General features: G+C 36.6%; 1 protein-coding gene across 1 annotated transcript; it reads right to left on the reverse strand.

The window, feature by feature from the left end:
• Positions 1-2,414: 2,414 nt before the first annotated feature.
• Positions 2,415-3,875, reverse strand: LOC143625548 (putative UPF0481 protein At3g02645). The gene has a single exon (XM_077095853.1). The coding sequence runs from the start codon at positions 3,795-3,797 to the stop codon at positions 2,415-2,417; it is 1,383 nt and encodes a 460-aa protein (XP_076951968.1). The 5' UTR covers positions 3,798-3,875.
• Positions 3,876-21,513: the final 17,638 nt, after the last annotated feature.

Here is a 21,513-nt window from a genome sequence, read left to right on the forward strand (position 1 = left end):
TTTGACACGTGGTTGGCCACGTGTCCCAGGTTACTTAACCTAGTCATCGCGTAGTGCGATGGACCATTTAGGTTTGGCCGTCGCGTAGCGCGGCGCCCCCCTTTTTCTTGAACTGTGTGATTCTCTGTTGCGTAGCGTGACGGAGTTAGTCAGGAGACCATCGCGTAGCGCGATGGGCCTAAAAACCCAAAATTTTCATTTTCAGTCCTTTAACTTTCAGAATGGCATTTTTTAGTCCTTTAACTTCTAATCTTGACATTTTTTGCCCAAAACTAGATGGGGATTTTCACGGTGTTACATTCTCGATGTGAGACCCTTATACTGAATGTTAACTTGAACTTAAAAGCTAAACATGATTAAGGGTCTAATTTTTCGGCGGTTAGGTTTAAGTGGATAGCAATACCGGCAATCGCGGTTTTTTTGTAATCTGTAACTAATTAAAATAACCAAAGTGTTTTTTAAAGACAGTTTCTTCATCCGAGTCTGATTCCATTGTAAATCGTTTTTGGGACGAAAAAGGATAAGTGTGGGGATGCGATGTGTGGGTGAAAGAATGCGTTCTAATATGGTGTGCTTTAATTGTTTATATGTATCGAGCACGAGTACTTTGATTGGTTTTATGATTGTAGGTGATCAGAGCTTAAAGAAACTAATTTAGAGCATTTAGGATGAGTGGAAATGAAGGTAATGATATATGATATGATAGAGAATTAAATACGAAGACGTGGCCGCAAACGGGGAGCAAAATGGAGTTGGAATAAAGATTTTATGAAGAAAATGATATTCTAGTACTGTAGCGGCCGTAAGCTACGATTCTCAGTCGTACGCTATGGTTGGTTTGACGAGATTTCTTATTTTTCTTGATTTTCTTCCATATTTAAGCCAAGGAAACCCTGAAATCTATTATCCTTCATACCATAGTCACCAAGGACGATTTTGGAGCCTTCTTCCACCATTCTAACACCTACCAATCATCATAATCATCCATGCTATCATCCGTTCGACAATCAATGAAGCTATTCAAGATGCATATGCTAGGCTAAACCGCTCGTGACCATCTCCAGGAGTAGGGTTGTGTTTGTAAGCAAGAATTTTTGTATTTGAATCTTTTCATTAGAACTAGAGTTGAGTAATCATTCGGTTGATTAATCTTTTATGTTTGTTTATTCATTCAACAGTTTTTCGTAATTGAATGTTTTTTGATTTTATCAGTAAATTGATTTGTGGTTATCAACTTTTAGAATTAGGTTCTTTGAGTCATTGACCCGCTTATCTTTAGCCATTAAATCACTTATATTTATCAAACCCTAAAACTGATAATTAATTAGGTTATTATTCATCCAAACCAATTGTTCATATTAAGTTCCGTCAATCAGTAATGTCAGATAGATCTAGTCTTTCGATTATAGGTGTAAGCAAGACGAGTTTTCCAAATAAGTTTAGTTACATTAAACTCGATTGACACTTTCCACTGATTCCCTGTAGATTCGACATCTTACTTGCCCTTGCTAGTAAAAGTAGTTTTATAAATGTTTTTTATTAACCTTTCGATATCAATCATTCGCTAGGCAATGGTTAACTGTACACTAATTTTTTGCTCATTATTTGTTTAATATTTAATTGTTGATACTCACAATATTGATTTGCTTATTTGTCATTATATATTATATTATTGCATCAAAAATCTGATGAGTACTTACTCAACATGTGTTGTAGACAAATATATATATTTTGTACTCATATTGCAAGTTATTCTTTACATGGTTGAAGTGTTTGAAGATCATTCACAAAATACTTTGGGTTATTAATAAAAAGACAAGACGTTATTATTTTAATTGTTATGGTTTTATTTGCAATTGATTAAAACTTGTGTAGTTGGTTGAATTTAAATAAATAAATTAGATATTATCATATAACTTTTACATGATAGTGTCTTGTGAGATGTGAACCAAAAATCGCATTCCAACATTCTGCCGTTGGTTGGGGTGTGAAAGGTTTGGATCACCTCTTCTTCTATATATGTTTGTAGATACAGTCTATAAACTACAGATACTTTACCTCTAAAAACAAACATCACTTAAAAATCTGAGTCATAGCATGCGAAATTGTGAATCACGCTCGGAAAACATCGATTATTTTATAATATTTGTTTAACTCAAAATGAGAATTAGGTAGAGTTAATATATTTGTCTTTTGTGTTATAATGACTTATTCGTTTACATATTTCTTGTATTACAAATGTAGTAGGTTGGGAACACACCCTTAATTGGCATGTGAAGATTTTCAAAAGCAGTTCATTTAATATTTATTTTAACAACAATAATATAAAATAACAACAATCTTATGAACAAACTGCCAGCGACCGAGCTAGCTAACTAGCCCAAGTTAAACATGATGCACAATAAGCCCCAAGGCTAACTCGAAGCGTACGACAACAACGTCACACTTTTTTTATCGCCGCCATAAATGTCACAGTAAGCTTGGTAGGATAACATGAACATTGTCACAATGCTAATCATGTATGCTACAATCTTCAATGTACCCCCCACAAAGCTTCCACAATGTTTATTCAAGAACAAAGACGCCTTGATCCTCGGGTTACTTTCGTAAACCTTGTTAACTTTATCTATCATATCTTGCAACTTGGATTTCTCATTGGTATTCATGCTCTTTATAGAACTACTCATCCCAACAAAGATTTTGACAACTTCATCATCAGCCAAGTCACCTCTAATGATGTTTTCTTCTCTGAGAAGCTTCACGTCATCGGTATTCACGACAAGCCCACACATCAAACCCATGTATTCATTAAGTGGACCCCTACTGGAGCCGGGAATTAATGTTTCATAAGCAACCAAGTTTCTTAATATAACCTCTGAATTGTTACTCCAAGTAATAATCGGCAGGTAAATAATGTTCTTGTCCATGTATATGTCATCTATGCCTTCATCTTTCAGTAGATCATGAAACCCGAATCTAGCTCTAACTCGAAGTTTGGAAGCTGAAGGGATCGTAATTTTATTTGTGGAGATGTTTGTGATGGATTCGGTACAGCTAGGCAAGGGTTTCAAACGAACGTTATTTATGATCGAATGATACATATAATGGAGCAGATGTTCATGGGTAGGAGCTTGCGAATCCGAGCACAGCTCAAGTGGTGTGTGGATCTCACAAAGAGATCGAAATATTGTGGGTGAAAAATTATTACATGTCGACATTTCGTCTTCTGATGGTATAGTATTAGTACCTGGTGATGAATTCAAAGCCTCTTGGATTTCCTTCAACACCATATAAGGAATTTGGTTCTCCACCATCATTATGTCTTGTACCAATAATCTTTTATTGGTTGAATCAGCTTCGAGTTGTTTACGGTCATAGGTTGTGAATAGATCAAGCAAGAAGAGTCCATCGATGGCCAAAACCCAAGCCAAGGAATCATCATCATCTTGCAAGAACATGTCATAACATGCACGGATGACATGAACACATTTCTTGACTCTATCAACAACAGTGAGTCCAAAATCCTTGATTTTGCGATCTTTTAGGACCCTTTGCAACAACATAAGTTTTTTCTGTTCGGTTTTGGTATGGGGTCCATGACGAAAATGATGATACGGACCGAACCCAATTTGTTGTGGTTTATAGGCATTTGGTTTTGTTTTGGTTATTGTTTCTTGTACTAGGAAGATGGAAACAGGAGGGATCTCTACTTGGATTTCGAGCTGACGAGTTAGCCTTTCACTAATTTCAGCAACCCATTTTGTTGTTTTAGGGTCTGAATTTGATGATCGATCCATTGAGGGCTAAAATGAGTAATGATGAGGTGGTTAAGAGGTTGCACTTTAAGAATGAGTAATGAACATGTGTTTTTATACTAATAAGGCGTGGACTTTGGTGCAATAGAATGAGCAATAACGAGGTAGTTTCTAAGTGGTTGCACTTTAAAAAATGAGTCCTGGCCATGTGTTTTTATACTAATAAGGTTTGCAACTTGGATTTGTAAATTGAAAAATAAATTAGAAAATTATCGTCAAACATTAATTATAACCTAGATTGTAAATAATTTTAAGTAATAAAAGAACGGGATATTATGATTGTTTTTTAAATTAGAGTATTTGTGTGCCCAAAATTAATAATCAGGTATGACAAAGTTTTCTATAAACACAAACATGAAGATATTTTTAATAGTGAGATGAAACAGTACGATACGAGAATGAGGGTATAAGTTATTCAATAAAACACCATCTCTATCTTACTATTGGGCTTAGTTATTATTATGTGTGAATCGTTTTTGTATATCACGCCCACTACTAGAAAAAAGGCTTTTAATGACATGCATTGTGTGTCAATAAAGGTCACATATGATATGCAAATACGTGTCATTAAAGCCTTAGTCATTAATTAAACTTGACACAGTACTTTCGCGTGCCATATTTTATGAAATGCATTAACGGCACCCACCCGTGACACACATTTTTCACATGCATTTATGCGTGTCTTCATATTACATTTAAAAAAAAGGAAATTTTGTTGTTTTGCATAATTACTAATATTTACGTAATGACTCAAAATATTCGATTTGTGAATACTGAGGTGTATGCTGAAGTTGTTCACAATAAGTCCTAGGCAAGATTGAAGGGATCAAGGAGAACATGTTTGCTCGTAGAACATATTCGAGTAAAGCGAGAATAAGTTGTGAAGATTGAAGTATGCATGAGAAAAATATTTTCTTGTGAAAATATTCTAAGTAAAGTCTGCTCGAATACATGTTTTGAGCATGCTATGCATTACAAGGTCTGCTCGACAAGAATTTATCATACTCGAAGACCAGTTTTACACTTGTATTTATTTTGTCATTTATTATGTAATCATTAGGGTTTCTAAAAGGAATGTCTAGGTCTATAAATGGAATCCTAGGTTTCACACACAAAAGGACGAGAAAATACGAAATACAAGAGCATAACAGTCAGAGCGATTATTTCTCATTTATGCTACCTCGTACCGCCGTCACGAAACCCTAGACATTCCATGCAAACCTAATCAACTGTTCACTGTTCATTAATGATATATTAAATAGTGAATCTTTTGGTCTATTTCTCGTGTTTTGCTATATCATTGTAATCTTCATTCCCAACCACTGTTTATATTGATTCCGCAGGTATAATCAGAAGTTCTTCGGTTTATTAGATCTGGTGTGTTCTTGTCAACTACTATTAGTTTTATACCAGATCCAGTCCTGACATACACCTTTAGTGCAATATCAAACTATTTAAATGAAAACATACTCGTTTAACTACCCGCTATGACGTTAAACGCGAAGGTTAGTTCCAAAACAAGCATTGTATCATCCCTCAAGCCTAAAAAGACCTACAAAACACTTATTTGGAATGTTTTAAGTTATCCGTGAAAATATTTTTTATTTTTACAAACAAATAGTACGTTTTTCTAAATTAAAAAGAAATTGGCCGAAAAACACTCGTTTTCGCACTGTTTGTCGCACCCGATATATTTTTCTCGCTAAAAACCGAACTTGAAATAAACTTAGACTCCGTATTTCACATTCGGGCATGCAAAACGAGACTAATGGGCCCAAAGGGGGCCCAACAAGCCCAGCCCGCCGAAGTTGGCTAAAAACCCATTTATTATTATTATAATTATTATTATTATGTTTCTTTAAAACTAAGCAAACAAGGATATGTTAACATTCATTTTCCAGAACTTAAGACACAAAAATATGTTGTTCTTTATCAATCCCTCAAAAACCCTAAGGTAACTTGCAAGTTTTGATCATTTAAAGTATGTTTAAACATGTTTAATATCATAAAACATAGTTTGATTACCAAAAATCATTCTTAACCATGAAAAAATCTTAAAAATTATCCAAAAACATGTTTTGATCATAAACATGTGCTAATAACCTGTATTGATAAGTTTTTTGGGCATAAACATGAATTATGGGTTTTAAATCGTGTTTTTACGGTTCAAAAGTTCGGTTTAAAGCCCTAACTGAAACCCTAAGTTTCAAGGCTGTTATGTGGATGATATATGCTTGGTTTGTGATATAGAACCTGTATACACCTTACCTAGAAGCCCAAGTACCTAGAAATTTGATTAAGAAAGCAAAAACGAACCAAAACCGCAAAGGTAATACCGAATTTCTCGATTACGGGCTGTGATGTGCATATTTTTAGTCTGTAAAATTTTACATGAATATCAGGGACCATATGAATGAGTCCCTGTCCCAATTTGGTAATTTTTCGACCATCCGAGAATATTTGGTGAATTTATTACCGAATAGGGATGTTTATTTGGGAAAAACACTTAAAATGCTTGAAAAATTATGAAATTTTGTGAGAAACTCAGAATTGGCATAATATAATCACATATGACATTTGGGGTCATTTGGAAAGCCCTAGCTATGTTTTGTGGATTCGGCTCGAAAAGGTAATTTGGCAAGGTTGCTAAATTCTGGAAATTTTATAGGTTGTATTGGGAAGTATTTGGATCACTCAGGAATTTTTTCAGATTTTTTGGAAATCGTTTGGTATAAACGGATGATTTTCAGGCTAAATATAACATCCAAAATGAATTTTTATTAATTAATAAATTAGCAAATAACTCCAGAAATATTTTTATGAAAATCTACACATTTTAATTGATAAGTATCTAAATTTTCATAATTTAATGATAAACGGATAATTAATTGTGCTAAATTGAAAATTAAACAAATTCAAATCGTATAAAAACCGACAAGTTCGTGATTAATGAACCTGTTGGAATACTAGAACATCAAGAGTGATCAAAAACCATATTTTTGGGTTAATTAAGTAAAAGCGAACTTTATGTGAGAAATCCGGACAATTTGGGTAAATTGTGCGCGTATTTCTCCAAAATAGACAGAATAAACGGAAATAAGCCCTGTAGCGAACCCTGACCCATAATTTGTGATCTTCTTTTTATATCTGAATCATTTTATTAACCAACATGTTTAGCCAAGTTTACATACTCGTACCTGTTTTCTAAACGCATAGACGATCAACTTTGCCCAACTGGTGAAACAGATAAACTGAGCCAAGTTTGGTTTTAAACATAAGACATTGAACAACGTTACAATCTAAGCATATTAACACTTTCTGGATGTGATAGCTATACCCAAATTATATATACAGCCTAGTTTAGCGTGAAGATTATAATAATATTAAAATATTAATACTATTATAATATTGATTATAGGGTCTGAGTGCTAGCAGACAGAACGAAACACTATCCGATACCGTGTTGAATACCTGCTAAATCGTGAGTTTCATGACCCCACTTTTAAACTGTTTTTACAAACTTTCGAGGTGAAAAACATGTTGATATATATCTATACACAATGAATTGTTTGATGATGGTAATTATCTAAGTGCTAACACACAAAAGTCCCCACGAACACAGTGATTAACTTCGAGCCGGTGGCTTGTGAATAGTACTATTGGTTTGACAAACCCACACGGAATCGGCCTGGTTTCCTGGTCACACATAACGCCGTTTGCACATGACCATAGTTATACAAATAGGTTATGTAGTGTTAGACATAGCTACTCGGGGCATGTTGTGGGCGGAAGAGGGGGGGGGGGGCACACTGGTTGATTGAGCATGGGAAATGGAGGCACGAAACACGAACCGTCAAGGCTTCACTGTAGCTTAGCATAATTACATCATAAACATACAAACAAATGTATTTATGAACGTACATACATACATACTTGCGTATTTACAAACTATGGCTGCTATACACACAACTGATTTTTGAAACTCGTGAAACTAACCAACTATTTGTAGTTGACCCGTTTTAACATGTTTTTCAGGTATACCGGACTTGGACTAGAAAGTGAATGTGCTACGTGTTTGACTTGCGATCAATGCTGGGTTAATTGATGCAAGTGTGCTAGTAAGAAGTAAAGCCGCTTAATGGGCTTGATTTAGTTTGTATCACCTAGTTGTAAACGAAGTTTGATCGATGTAAATATTGTAAATTAGTTAGTATTGTTCTTTATAAACAATATGGTTGATACCTGAGGTGTCCGTTACATTTCGTTGTACGCTTCTGCGATTTGCTAAATGGGGTGTGACAGATTTTTGTATCAGATCCATTGGTTAGAAAGAATTAGGTTTTCCCTTAGGATGCCTAAAATATAACCGTAGGCTCAATTAATTCTGGGAAAATAAATAATAAATTAATATTATATACTGGTAGATTTCGGGATGAACTCGAAGGATAAGTAAGTTATTATGGTCCGGAACATAATAACAGAATTACTTGTACGAGGAATTCGGGGAGAAATCGCGGGATATACCAATATGTAAAAATGGTTACATATGTGTACAAAAGGTAATGTTAATTATATATATATATATATATATATATAACATGCATACGTGCTTATATGGAACAATGTGTATAAATACGTGTACGTACTGTAATCTCGATAATGTTAAATCTTATCGTAACCAATATTATATTTGATTATAATCAATATTAATTCTTATTATAATTAAAATTATATTTTATTAAAACTAATATTATATTTTATCATAATTAATATGATACCTGGTCATAACAAATCAAATATTTTATTTTTGTCCTAATAAATAATATTCTTTACTCTGATCAATACTATTGAAAAATATTATTCTTATAATTTAACCGTTACACCAAAAGATACGAGATCTGGTAGCTTGACGTTGGATAAAGAAACTGATGTTGCCTGTAAACGAGAATGCGAGAACATTCTAGCGAGTCCAAACTAAACCTTATTGTATGATAGAACCACATACCGAACTTAATATTCAAGGCCCAGAAAAGAACTATAGGAGGTGTGATCTACATACGTCCATATCGACGGAATGCAACACTTCTCAGTTCAGGCCTAATCTTTATCTCATATACCCGTTTTTTGACAGTAAACTAAACTATTTTCTAGTTGTCCTTCCACTTCTGTCATTCAAAAACAAACACTATTCTTAAGGGAAATACCTAGCGACGAATCCAATTTAGGAAATTATATATGAAATAATTACCTTACAAAATCCTCGATTATATAACAGACCGTAATCACTTGTATATACCATTTACCAGCTATGATTCCATAATCTTTCATATCATTAGTGCAACCAACCCTGCCAAACCCAGCTAATCAATAAACTCATCAAATCATCGGTGTACAAGTATCTCCAACCACTCCTATATTTTTACCACTCTGATTTATCTGTCACAAAAAAGAAACCTCACGTTCGTGGACCAATGACGTGTCTTGGTTTATAGAGAACGCACTTACTCTCAACTCATAAATTATCACTTTTAGTAGACCCAGCATGATTGCGGGTACTGAATGACCTGATGAAAGAATACTCTATAGTTATATTTAGTAGCATCCAAAGGTCAAAAGGAGTATACAAATGCCTTCCGACTATAATATGTTGTTTTAACTCATAATGGACAAATGTCTACTTACGGGAGAGGCAGGATAAAGCAGTTACTCAATGGTGGGATTATCGGAATAGTTGTTGTGCGAGTTGTGAACTATTCATGACTATTATAATATGTGCTCGGATAGGCAAGGATAATATGGTAATGTTGTGTATAGTTTTAATACTCCATGCAAGCATTTGGTAGTGTGCTATGCTGATATGGAGGACGATTAGGATCTCTTAGTATAAATATTGACCCTTACCGGGTTAAAAATTACTCGTCACTTGGTGACAACTATTAGTATATACACGCAAACAATGGCCTTATTAGGCTAAATCTATGTACTATCCTTGGTATATAGATACAAGATTTGATGTGTGTAATACGTATGCGCTATTTGAAATACCTGAGTATTAGCTAATATGATTTCCTGCACAATGAGTTATAGGGAGAATTACTATTAATTGAAGTATAGTCACTTCTCATTATAGGATGGCCCCGAAAAAACAAATACATGATATGAAGCAATTGTGGCCGAGATGATTGTTCAGCAACTGCAGATAGTAACTCTGACAATAGTAGCATGATTCGTTGCTGGCTTTAACATGGTAATGAATACAAAATCAAAGGCCAAACACTAATACGGCCGCGAATACTATTTCGCCGCCCAATACTAATACAGTTACAATTTTTACGCTTCCAATAAATACGAACATTGTCATGAATAATACTCCCCCACTGAGCACTGATGCTACTACCAAATAATAATTTCCCCCACTAAATGACTTTGGCAACAAAAATCTCTTACCCAACATGAATACTGGTCATAACAACCGTGATCCTTCACGACAGGAATACTCGTTTAAACAATTTATGTCGTGCAAATCTATAAATTTTAGTGGTACTAAAGGAGTAAATGAGTGAGCAAATGGATCGAAACGATAGAGTCAATTATCAATACCAGAATTTTCCCATCACATAGGTGATAAATAACGATTGTATGAACTCGGGAACAAGAGGCAACCAACCGTATGACTTGCGCAAACTTAAAACCAATATATTGTAACATTGTCGTCTAAAGAATGAAATCCAAAAATTAGAAAACGAACCCGAGAAAACGAAAGAGGAAAGTGTGGATCAACTAGAATACACAAACCGTTCTAATGACCTGGTTTAACTGATGCCAGGGTCAGTAGCCCAGAAGTAGAGACTTTAGCTAATTTAATTAACAACTAAACCTTTGAGAATGCCGTGACACAAGCCAATGTGGTAGCTTTTGATTTGGTCAGGGATAGTGTGTTGAGAACACCCGAGGAAGTCATCTAATAAAACACAAATCAATCGTGAGACAGGGGTACTAGAGCTACAACTAATTAAACGTGCGCTCCCTACAACCCAAAATAATACGGCAAATAGCTTTAGTTCAGAATGAAACATATACAATGAACCTTAGCCAAAAGTGTGGTTAGGTAATCATTATCATATAAGGGAATACCGAACAAAGGTATGTCATAAAAGCGAGATGATTAGACACTATGCCTGTAGCTGTGGAACCATTATGAGCACTGTAAACCGACCGTTCTAACCGCACCATTCCCAGTTACCCTAATTGCAACCAATTTGCTCACAACCTATGACAAACCCTTATGCTTGCTTTGACTGTGGAAGTACGAAACGCTCCAAAAGGAACTATCCCAAGTTAAAACAAGAACAAACATCGACGTCTAACTCGGCTGGAGGCCGCGTTTAGTGATTGAATCAGATAGAACACGACAAGACTTAAATGTGGTGAAAGAATACATTTGTAATTTCTGATTAATATGCTTTAGTCTCATTTGATATAGGCAACGATGGAGGTCTTATTCCCACTAACTTCTTACCGCTGGGAAATATACTGGTTAGTTAACTAATAGATCCCTATACTATAAAATTCGCTAATGTAAACCTATAATTGTTAACCAAATATTCCAAAATTGTCCTATTATCCTAAACGACCAACCGATTCTTATTGATCTTCTCCCGGTGGAGTTGAGAAGTTTTGATATCACTGTCAGTATGGATTTGTTAGTTAAATACAAGGCGGAAAACGTTTATAATAATGAGGTAGTTAAAATTCCTCTTTCAGATAATGAAGCGATTATGGTACAAGGAGAGAAATTGGTGCAATATCACCTCCCCTGTCTCATCTTAAAGTGTTAAAGTGTTTACGCGATTTGCTAAATAGGGTGTGACAATTTTTCTCGAGCCGCATCAAATCTGCCTCCGTGTACTCATCTTTTCCTCCTCCAACCTAAGATGAAAATTAAACAACGAAAATGTTACAAAATTTGGCCAGACCAATTATTGTCCTTAATCCATCTCATACTATCAATCCAAGCAAACAAACACTTCAAAACCTTATTATTCTTACATGAAATTAATTAGGGGTGTTCACAGTTCGGTTTTGATGGTTTTTAGGTCAAACCATGAGCCAAACCGTTAGTTAAGGTTTTTGGTTAAAATCCTAAACCGAACCGTTGAAAACTAAAACCAAACCAAACTGTTTCTAACCATTTGGTCCCGGTTTGTTTCACAATTTGAACTTATCGTGCTTATAAAAAAGTTAAACTGTTAAATTAAACTGAAATAAAAAATGTTGAGCTCTTAAAAGATGAACATGTATCTAGACTTATGGTTCAAAATTTTAAAAATATATGTATGCAGCAAAATATTTTTGACTTTGACTTTATAATTTTTGTTTCCTTAACCTGCACTTCATAACCTGTGCTATTCATAACTTGATTTAGTGTAAATGAATTTTGACTTTAATTTTACAAGTAAACTTATAGAGGTAGGATAGTATAGCGACCCGCAAGCCCAAAAAAGATATCTGCGATAATCAATAACACCAGCGGGTCATTAATAATACCCGCAGGAAGGATCCGTGAACCATAAAAAGCCCCGCATAATAAAGAAACAATAAAGAGCTCTTACTTGGTGAGGGGAAACCGTTATAACAATATAATTATAGAAGACTGCTTAAAAATTCCCGACAAGGACGTTTCCCCGTATGAAGAATACAAGGGAGGACGTCCAATGAGAGAAGTATAGCTAAACACCTGGTAACAACCAAGCACATGGCCAGACTATCACATCCGATCAAGGCATGACACGTGCCCATTCAGGTAGAAAAGAATCTTCTGGATAGTGACAACTCTACCAATCATCTTCCCCTATCCCTCGGCTATAAATACCTTCATCACCATCATGAGGTACTCATTCACTCTTCACAAAATGCATCAATCACTTTGTACTTTCTCTCCTTATAGAATAGTACTTATTCTCACGCCAGAGGGTGGTTACGGGAAGAACCCCCTCCCCCTTTTGTCCTTCCCGTAAAGAGACTCATGGTGATCTATTTTGTAGGAATTTAGTTGAAGATCTGATTCAGTCTGACCTTATATTCATTTCGTAGATCGTACTTGGTGGAAATATAGATCTAATCCCCACGGGTTAGATTCGTGTTTCTTCAAAACTAATTTTGACTTTAACTTTACAAGTAAACTAATTTGACTTTGACTTCTTAAAAAGTATACTAATTTTGACTTTGACTTTACATATCTTGTCAACTACATATAACCTGCTTTGTTCTCATATTGCAGCTTCATAACCTATGTTTTATGTTTAAAAACCCGAGTAACCCGAAACCCGATCCGGATGACCCGATTAACACCCCACATATGCATTAAATGCGTGTAAATTTTTTTTTAAATAAGCAACATAAATAATCGAATTTAACATTTTACGAGGTATAAACTAACTTCAAGAAACCCTTTGTTTTAGATTAACAAGAAATCAAATTTCGAAGATATCCTAAATTTTAAAAACCAAAAGGTCAAAACTTGTAATGTTTGAGTGAGATGCGGTATTCTTAACATAACTGTGAAGTAAGAGCATACATGGTATTGAGTTTGAAAAATGCTTACTAGCTTATTGGCTTTTTCAAAAAGCCATTTTCAAAGCCAAGATTTAGGGCTTTTGAAAAACTACTTTTAAATCCTTTCAAAAAGCTAACATAAAAAAGGTTTTTTGTGATTGCCAAACACTTTTAACTTATTAGCTTTTTGAAAACACCAATAAGCGAATAAGCATTTTTCAAACTCAATCCCAAACTCTATGAGATTTGATGACATCTTTTGCAACTTCAAATTTTGCGGACTCCTCAGCAGTCAATTCCATTGCTTCCTGAGCTTGTTTCTTGAATTAAAAAGTTCTACTTCTTGAATTTCATATTTATTTCTCAAACTGTCAACCTGAAATGTAAATCCACATAAGAATTTAATAGCTTCCTAAAACAAAACATCAAAACCTGAAATGTAAATCCACATAAGAATTTAATAGCTTCCTAAAACAAAACATCAAAGCTACACATAGAGAATCACAAATTGTGAATTTTGCCCAAAGCAGTTCAGGTTGAACTGGGTCGGGTTGGGTAAAAAGAAGGTCAAACCCGCTTTTTGGTAAAAACGATGTATGCATGTAAAGGAACATATCATTCGGTTAATGATATAATGCTAAATATACATGTTTTCCCTTGTATTGTTTATTTAATATTTTATTAATTTTCATTCGTTTTTCATTTAGAATGTGTATATTACTAACTTAATAATTTTTTATAGGTCTCGAGTGCTAAACACGTTTGAAAAGAGCAAGGAACGATAAGAAAGGAGTAAAAACCGAGAACCGGAACAAACCAGGATTGAACCGGTTGAGCCGGCTCACGAACCGGACAAAATGGAGCAAGCCACGCCACGTGACCATCTCCTCTATATTGGCCACGCGAAGTGGCGTGGTAGAAAAGGGTGTTTAGTATTTGTGCAAGCTGTGTCACATGCCCAAGTCCTATTTCCTATCACGCGACACAGGGAGGCTAAACTTCCCGAAAGTTCCGTCCATTTGCAAAGGTTTTGAGCCAAAACGCCTATATAATCATACATAACCTTAACCTTAACCCTAAGAGAAACATAAACCAGAGCTGTTTGGATGAAAATTAGAGTCAGTATTTCAAGATTTTGGAGTTCTTCAAGGCTAGAATCACATAGTGACGTGCTAATCAAGCGGGAACGAAGACCATGGGTTTTGTTTTATTCAATAATTCTATGCTAAACGTTCTAGACTGCCTAGGTTATGATGACCTTTTGTTGATGCTGGATTTTAGTTTGGATTTTATTTTTGTTATGGTTAATGAAGTAAAAGATTTCTTGATATTCATTCGATGCATATGTGTGCTTCGAATGGTTTGGTGAGTTAATTGTTTCATAGAGTCTTTGGTGATTATTTCATATGATAAGATTCTGTTAGGTCATCTACTGTGTGTTTTTGACTATTTTATGGTTGATATGCATTAAATCCATAGAAACAATATTAATTAATCAAGTAGACTTAAGTGTGCTACTAATCTAAATAGCTGTATGGTGATAGATTATGTAATAGGTTTTGGTTGGTTAAATTTCCTTAAATTTACTTCTCCGTAAGGAGTCCGTCTATGTTGATTTATCAGCTTTGTGTATCTAGTCGAGTGAGTTCATTAAGCTACCTTTGATTTCCGCACTGTAACGTAGGATTTTCTGTAGAGGTACTTGTCATAAAATAACTTAGCGACTGTGAGCGAGTCTAATTGAACCTGTAATTTTAGAAACCTATTAGGGTTCCATAGGTTTCTACTTGAGAAAGGTCGAGGGTCTTGCTCAATTTCCCATTAAGTGAATAATTTATGATCTCGGTTCCATAAGTGGTTCCTTATGAGGGCAACGTATAAGTGGTCACCTTATAATATATGCGACGTATATGTTATAAGTGAAAAGCATATACGCAGTCATGACATATGTGGTAAAATTTCCATGTTAATGATTTTGGAATTTGAGGATGCAAATGATGTAGGAATTGAAAGAATTTGGGTAGGGTTTGTCATGGATGTATATGGAACGAACTGTGAGAGTTTGAAGAACTTTTGACGGTTGAAATTGATGATAGAGACAAAAACCTTGAAAACTTGTGATGTTCAAGCTAGTAACGAGCCATAATTCTCTGATACCACTTGAAAGATGATGACATGCTGATGTATTCAACAATTAGGATCTCTAGATGTTACAGCTTGTATCTCAAAGGGCGGAATCCATTGAGACTAAAAAACACAAGTACACATTTAAGCATACTCTTCATTCATAACTTCAAAGATTACAAGATATGACTTTGTAGCAACTTTCTCTCTCTACTCTCTCCCTCTAACATTCACCAAAAGTCTACATAATAGATATGCGTTGACTTGAAGACCCTACATGAACAAGCTCATCAAGTCCATATATGATATACGGCGTATATCATATACGCCGCATATGATATGCGTTGACTTGAAGACTTATGCGTTGACTATCAAACTTAAACTATACATTTGACATTTTAGCTCTTCTTGGATCCCCTTGATTTACAAGTAAACATATAAAAAGGATATGATCAAATTATTACTTGTATCGGATCCGTGATAGTTTCATTCAACATATTCTCTTGAAAATCAAGTTATTTGAAACCAACGACTTATGAAAGCTTGATATTTGAAAGTAATGACTTTGACTTCTAATCATTTTCAACAGACTCTCATTTTCATCAACTTCATAATCTTTCTAACCTATAAACATCAAAACAAATAGGTCCGTGTATGTACAAATGAGATGTTAAAGAATTTCCGGACAACATTCAACAAAATTTCGAACCAACTCTTCAACACCATCAATTTCACTTCTAACTATATTACCTGAAGTAGTCAACACTTAGTGATGAATCATTATCATCACAAGACTATTTTTGGTATGGTTACAAAAACTTCCGTAAGCACCTACTTATAATCAAACAAAAATATCTTTTCCCTGTGTAATACTGTATCCCTCGTGACTAGACTATCCCCTTTGTCTCAGTATTTATGACACATTTTGTCATTTTGCAAATGGATAAGAACCTTATCATGCACGACGGATATAAAACATATACGGCGTAAATCATTCAATATATACCCTGACATATACGGCGTATAAGTGTAAGACTTATACGGCGCATAAATTATGCGGCGTATAAGTCTCATACTTATACGTTGCATAAGTATGACCAATCAAACATTAGAATTCATGACTTATTCTCACCAATGCAATGTCACAAGTACAACTTAATGTCCTTGTACATCAGAAAAATAACTTAAGTAAGCTCAATTTTTAAAAAAATCACTATTTTACCAAGTCCAAATTAATGACCTTTAGTAAAACAGATACACATTTTGATCTTGTTGATTTTGATTTGAAGAAACTTTACAAGATTTGTTGATCCTTGAAAACACCCAGAGATATAGTTCACCCGTCCATCAAGAGCTGAAAACTAAATCAGAAAAGAAAATCTTTTTGGTTTTTCAAAAGAAATAAATATTTACAGAAACTTAACAAATCAAAATTGAAAACTAGAAATCAATACTGAATTCACATATTTTTGTGAGTTTGAGCAGGGAATCATATTGAACAAATTTTCCTTCCATCACAGTTTTATTTTCAGCGTTTATTATGACTGTTGTTAAGTCAGTCAATGGTATTGTTGTCCACCTAAACCTTCCAAAAACAAATGATTTAGGAATTTCTGTGATACTTCTAATTTGGTTCAATTAAGCACAAAGTCTCAGAAAATTATTAGTTCTAATCTTGATTCAGGCTTAATTTGATTTTCACAAAGTCACCCTAACTTGACTTAAACCTTAGAATCAGAAGATAAAAATACTTTTATTTAAAGCATATCAGCAAATAATCCCCACTACAAGACATACCTCCGTTATCAAGCAATACTCTAAGGTCCTTTCCTATAGATGAGTATGCACGATTTCATTTGTCGGCTTGCTGTAGGTTCCCTGGACGGATCTCACGAGATATCTCGATCAACTCAGGTGCGGAATCCCTGCGTAGATCGTTACGAGCGTAGAACACGAATCACACGAACACACGATACGATAAACGAACACGTTATATTATAACTCAAACACGTGATACGATATCACTATTACAGACACACGTTACAGCTCTCGTAACAACTCGAACAAACTAACACCCACTTCTTAACTATTCAGCCGTAACCTAGGTATATAAATACACGACAACTTCGCCTGGCATGTTCAGGCGAAGTTGTCCATAACTTCGCTTGACTAACAAGTTCGCCTAAACAGCAAACTTGTCAGTAACTTCGCTTAAGACATATATAAAACATAATTAACATTACAGACTCGATTACAGACACTAGACTATGAACTACTGACATTATGCACCAACAGACTCTCCCTTGGCAGTAGCTTCATGTCTTGATCTTCAAGCACGTGTCTTGTAACCTTCAATCTCTTTGTCTTCATGCATGTACTCCTTCTCTCACACATACCGTGACTACTCGCTGATATTTTCTCGCTTCGTCTTTCCAAGCAGGAATATAAAATATCTTCTTTTCATTTAACACCTGCAGATCAGCTTTCGATAAATTAACAAGATGCATCGGATCATACACTCTTAGCACTTCTTGTTCGTCTTCGTCTTCCATCACGGCTTCAGCAGTCTGGCAATCAACATACCACCATTTAAGGTTCTTTAACACATCCTTGGGCATTGTCTTCATCGGCACATCTTTAAGACACCGAATCGGTTTGTACTTCATTACCATCCAAGGCTTGCCATCTGCTCTCATTCCCCTTTCTTTATCTTCCACTAGCTTTCCCTTCTGTGGCTTTAATAACTCAAACTTCTTTTCTTTAATACTTTCTTTCCACACGATCTTCCCAATAACTCTGGCCATGTTGTCGTCACTTCTATTAATCAACCCCAATCTAGCCAAATCCTTCACCTCACATTCAGGCAATGTATTGAGAGATCTCAACGTCCTATTAAAGTATTGGATCCCATCATATCTTTTTACCACGAACACTTTTAACTGTTCATCATATAGCCAACAGATAATTCCTTTCTTCGATTCAGCATAGCCTTTGATATTATAACTTTTCTTGAACATGGTTGGAACAACAGGCTTCTTAGTTTTGATAAACCAATGAGCATAGCCTTCCTTCCATCTAGGCTGCTCCTCCCATTCTGTATCATCATTTGCCATCTCATTACCCATCTCGGCTTTCTCAACATCTGGGATCTCGTGTTCAACATTTTCCTCAATTATCTCACCCTCTTCAACATCTTCTTCAATCACAATCTATGCGCCAATCTTCTCAATCTCCTCAATTGGCAGCACATCATCATCAAACAACACATCATCACTAAACATATCATCATCTAATTCTTTCAAAGCATCAATCACATAATCTTTATCATCAACCATCACCACCTCATCACCACCAGAACTGCCAGCCGTACCTGCAGACTCCCCCTGAGCTGTGGAAGTCCCAAGAGCTTGAGTAGTTCTTGGCAACTCACCACTTGCACCTTTCGATGCATTGGGATCATCGTCTCTATCATTTCTCTTCTTTGTCCTTAACTCGTCGCCTTTACAGCCTGTCTCCCCCTGAGATGCCAAGAACTCCTTCATAGCATCTATAATTCTCCCATGTTCAACCAGGAGGGACGACTGTAGTTGATTTTCTGCTACTAGGCGTTGAATAGCCTGGGTCTGGACAAGATTCACCCTTGATTGTTCTGCCACGACCCGCTCAAGTGCAGCTATTCTCTCCGAGTCTGAGAGGGTTGCATCGAAATAAAACCTCATGTGAGATGTGTCTTGAGTATACTCAGCAGGGATTTCGAATGAAACCGGGACATCAGAAGCAGTTGTGGACGTAACCGCAGATGGTATCGTGACCGACAACCCTGCAGTTGCAACGACTGTCGACTCAACAAATTGTGCAACCACCTCTGAAGGAGTAAGCGTTGGAGGTGGTAAAGACACAATCTCCGGAGTCGTCAGCTGACAAGTAGTAGATGGAATGCCGAAAGCTGATGATGTAGCCACCACGGGAACATCCGCGGCGCTTAAACTTGTGACCTGTAGTGATGTAGGAACAATCGACATACCTGACAGTGCGGGCGGAGCGAAACGTACAACTCTTGAAGTCTCTCCAGCTCCCATACCTGCACCTGTCCTTTCCCGTCTTGAACGTCTGATCAGTTTGTGAATATCTTCTTCTTCTTCTTCTGACTCACTATCATCAACTGTCCTCTTACTCTTCCCTAACGTCCTCTCTCGAGTCACCAACATCCTTCTCGCCTTATCCATAACATCATCAAGATCTGAGCCAGCCACCGTCGTAGCTGCTCTAGTAACACGCACAGTCGAGACACGTTCAACTGGGATCTGAACGTTCTCCTCTGGATCCACCCGATCCATATCGAAGAATCCTTGACCTCCGAATTCTGCATCAAGGTCCACTTCCTCCTCCGGTGACACAACAGGAGCAGCATGTATAGCTTGAGATGCTCCTGCCTGTTGTGGTGCCGGGTCTCTGAACTCATCCCCACGAGCTGGCACATACCCCGGGTTTATTAAGTACCCAAAGAGTGGAGCATGCCTTGGACGCAGTTCAGGCTTGCTCCTCGCGCTGGATGTTCGGCATTGAGCGAAGATACGTTTGCTCACACTCTCCACATATCTTATTTGACGTCGTTGAGGCAACGTGGGAGCAACATGATTCAAGATCATCTGAATGAATCTTGGATACATAATGAACCGCTCACGAGCCATCGCTCTCCTCTGCCTATCGATCTCATAAAAGACCATCTGACTGAAGCTATAACGTTTGTTATAAGTCAGAGCAGTCATTGCGGACTGCATGGTCGCACCCATACCATCAGTGCCCGCCTTCCTCCCAGACATGCAGACAATCATTACGTGCATGAGGAAGCGCCACTGATCGAGTAGGAAACCCTTCCTCCTCTGAGTATCACCTAATGGACCAGAATAGCCCATTCGGAGAAACGCTCCATCACGGAACGGAGCCACAAACTCTGTAGGGTCATCCCTAGTCTCCTCACCGAACCGTAAAGCCACCCGTATTTGTTCAGATGAGAACTGAACCTCTTGATTGTTGACGGTTGCTCGCATAACCGGGGGCTCAACGCGGCAATCGTATTCCACAGCCTGCCAGAAATCCTCGATATTGGGTAAGGAAATCGGCAGAGTCGTAGTGATAGCGTGGAATATCCTCGAGCGAATGAGGAATGTGATTATCTCGCGGTAATCCTCAACACCGCTCGCTTCCGGGTCTAAGGTGATATACATGTTATGACCCGGGAAGAATTGCCTCTGATTATCTCCATCGTCTCCTCCAGCACTTCCAGCACCTGCTACTGCAGCCATATCTGCAACAAACGAACCAAGTTAGATAAACGTTAAGGCATAACACAAGTTCGCTTGTTACCATGAGCGAAGTTGTGAAAATCTGTATAGGCGAAGTTAAAGGTGGGGCGAAGTTGGGCACAACTTCGCTTCAACTTTAAGTTCGTCTAATAAACAATAATTAAAAAAGGGTCCAGGCGAAGTTAGTGATAACTTCGCCTCACCACAACATCGCCTCAGGCGAAGTTAAACCTCAGGCGAAGTTGCGGATAACTTCGCCTAATCCTTAAGTTCGCCTGAATCTGAATCGGCGACAGTAAGGTTTATGAAACAACGTGCAGTTGGTGATTTCGTGATTAAGGAATCCGATAAACATGATTTTAAGGTTATCTAGACGATCAATGTGTGAACCACCACGTTAAAACAAGTTTGAAACCGGGTTTAAGGATCGAACGTCCGAGGTCACTAACCGGGTGTCGAAACAACCTAGGATTAACAACAATGACAAAGATTATAAGCTATGACGACACTACGAACCTTGAATCGGTAACGGAAACTGAGAAAAAGAACAAGAAATCGGAAAAACGACAAGTTCGCCGGAAACAGATAAGTTCGCTGGAATATCGGAGTAAGTTCGCTGAATTTGAAAATTATGAACAGTTTGACCTTTGAAAATCCTTATATAGGAGCGGAGTTATACAGGCGAAGTTACGGTTAACTTCGCCTAGGCGAAG

Source organism: Bidens hawaiensis, unplaced genomic scaffold (genome assembly GCF_021521415.1).
Source record: "Bidens hawaiensis isolate Kalapana, Puna unplaced genomic scaffold, B.hawaiensis_p1.1 tig00004109_1, whole genome shotgun sequence".
NCBI lineage: Eukaryota > Viridiplantae > Streptophyta > Magnoliopsida > Asterales > Asteraceae > Bidens > Bidens hawaiensis.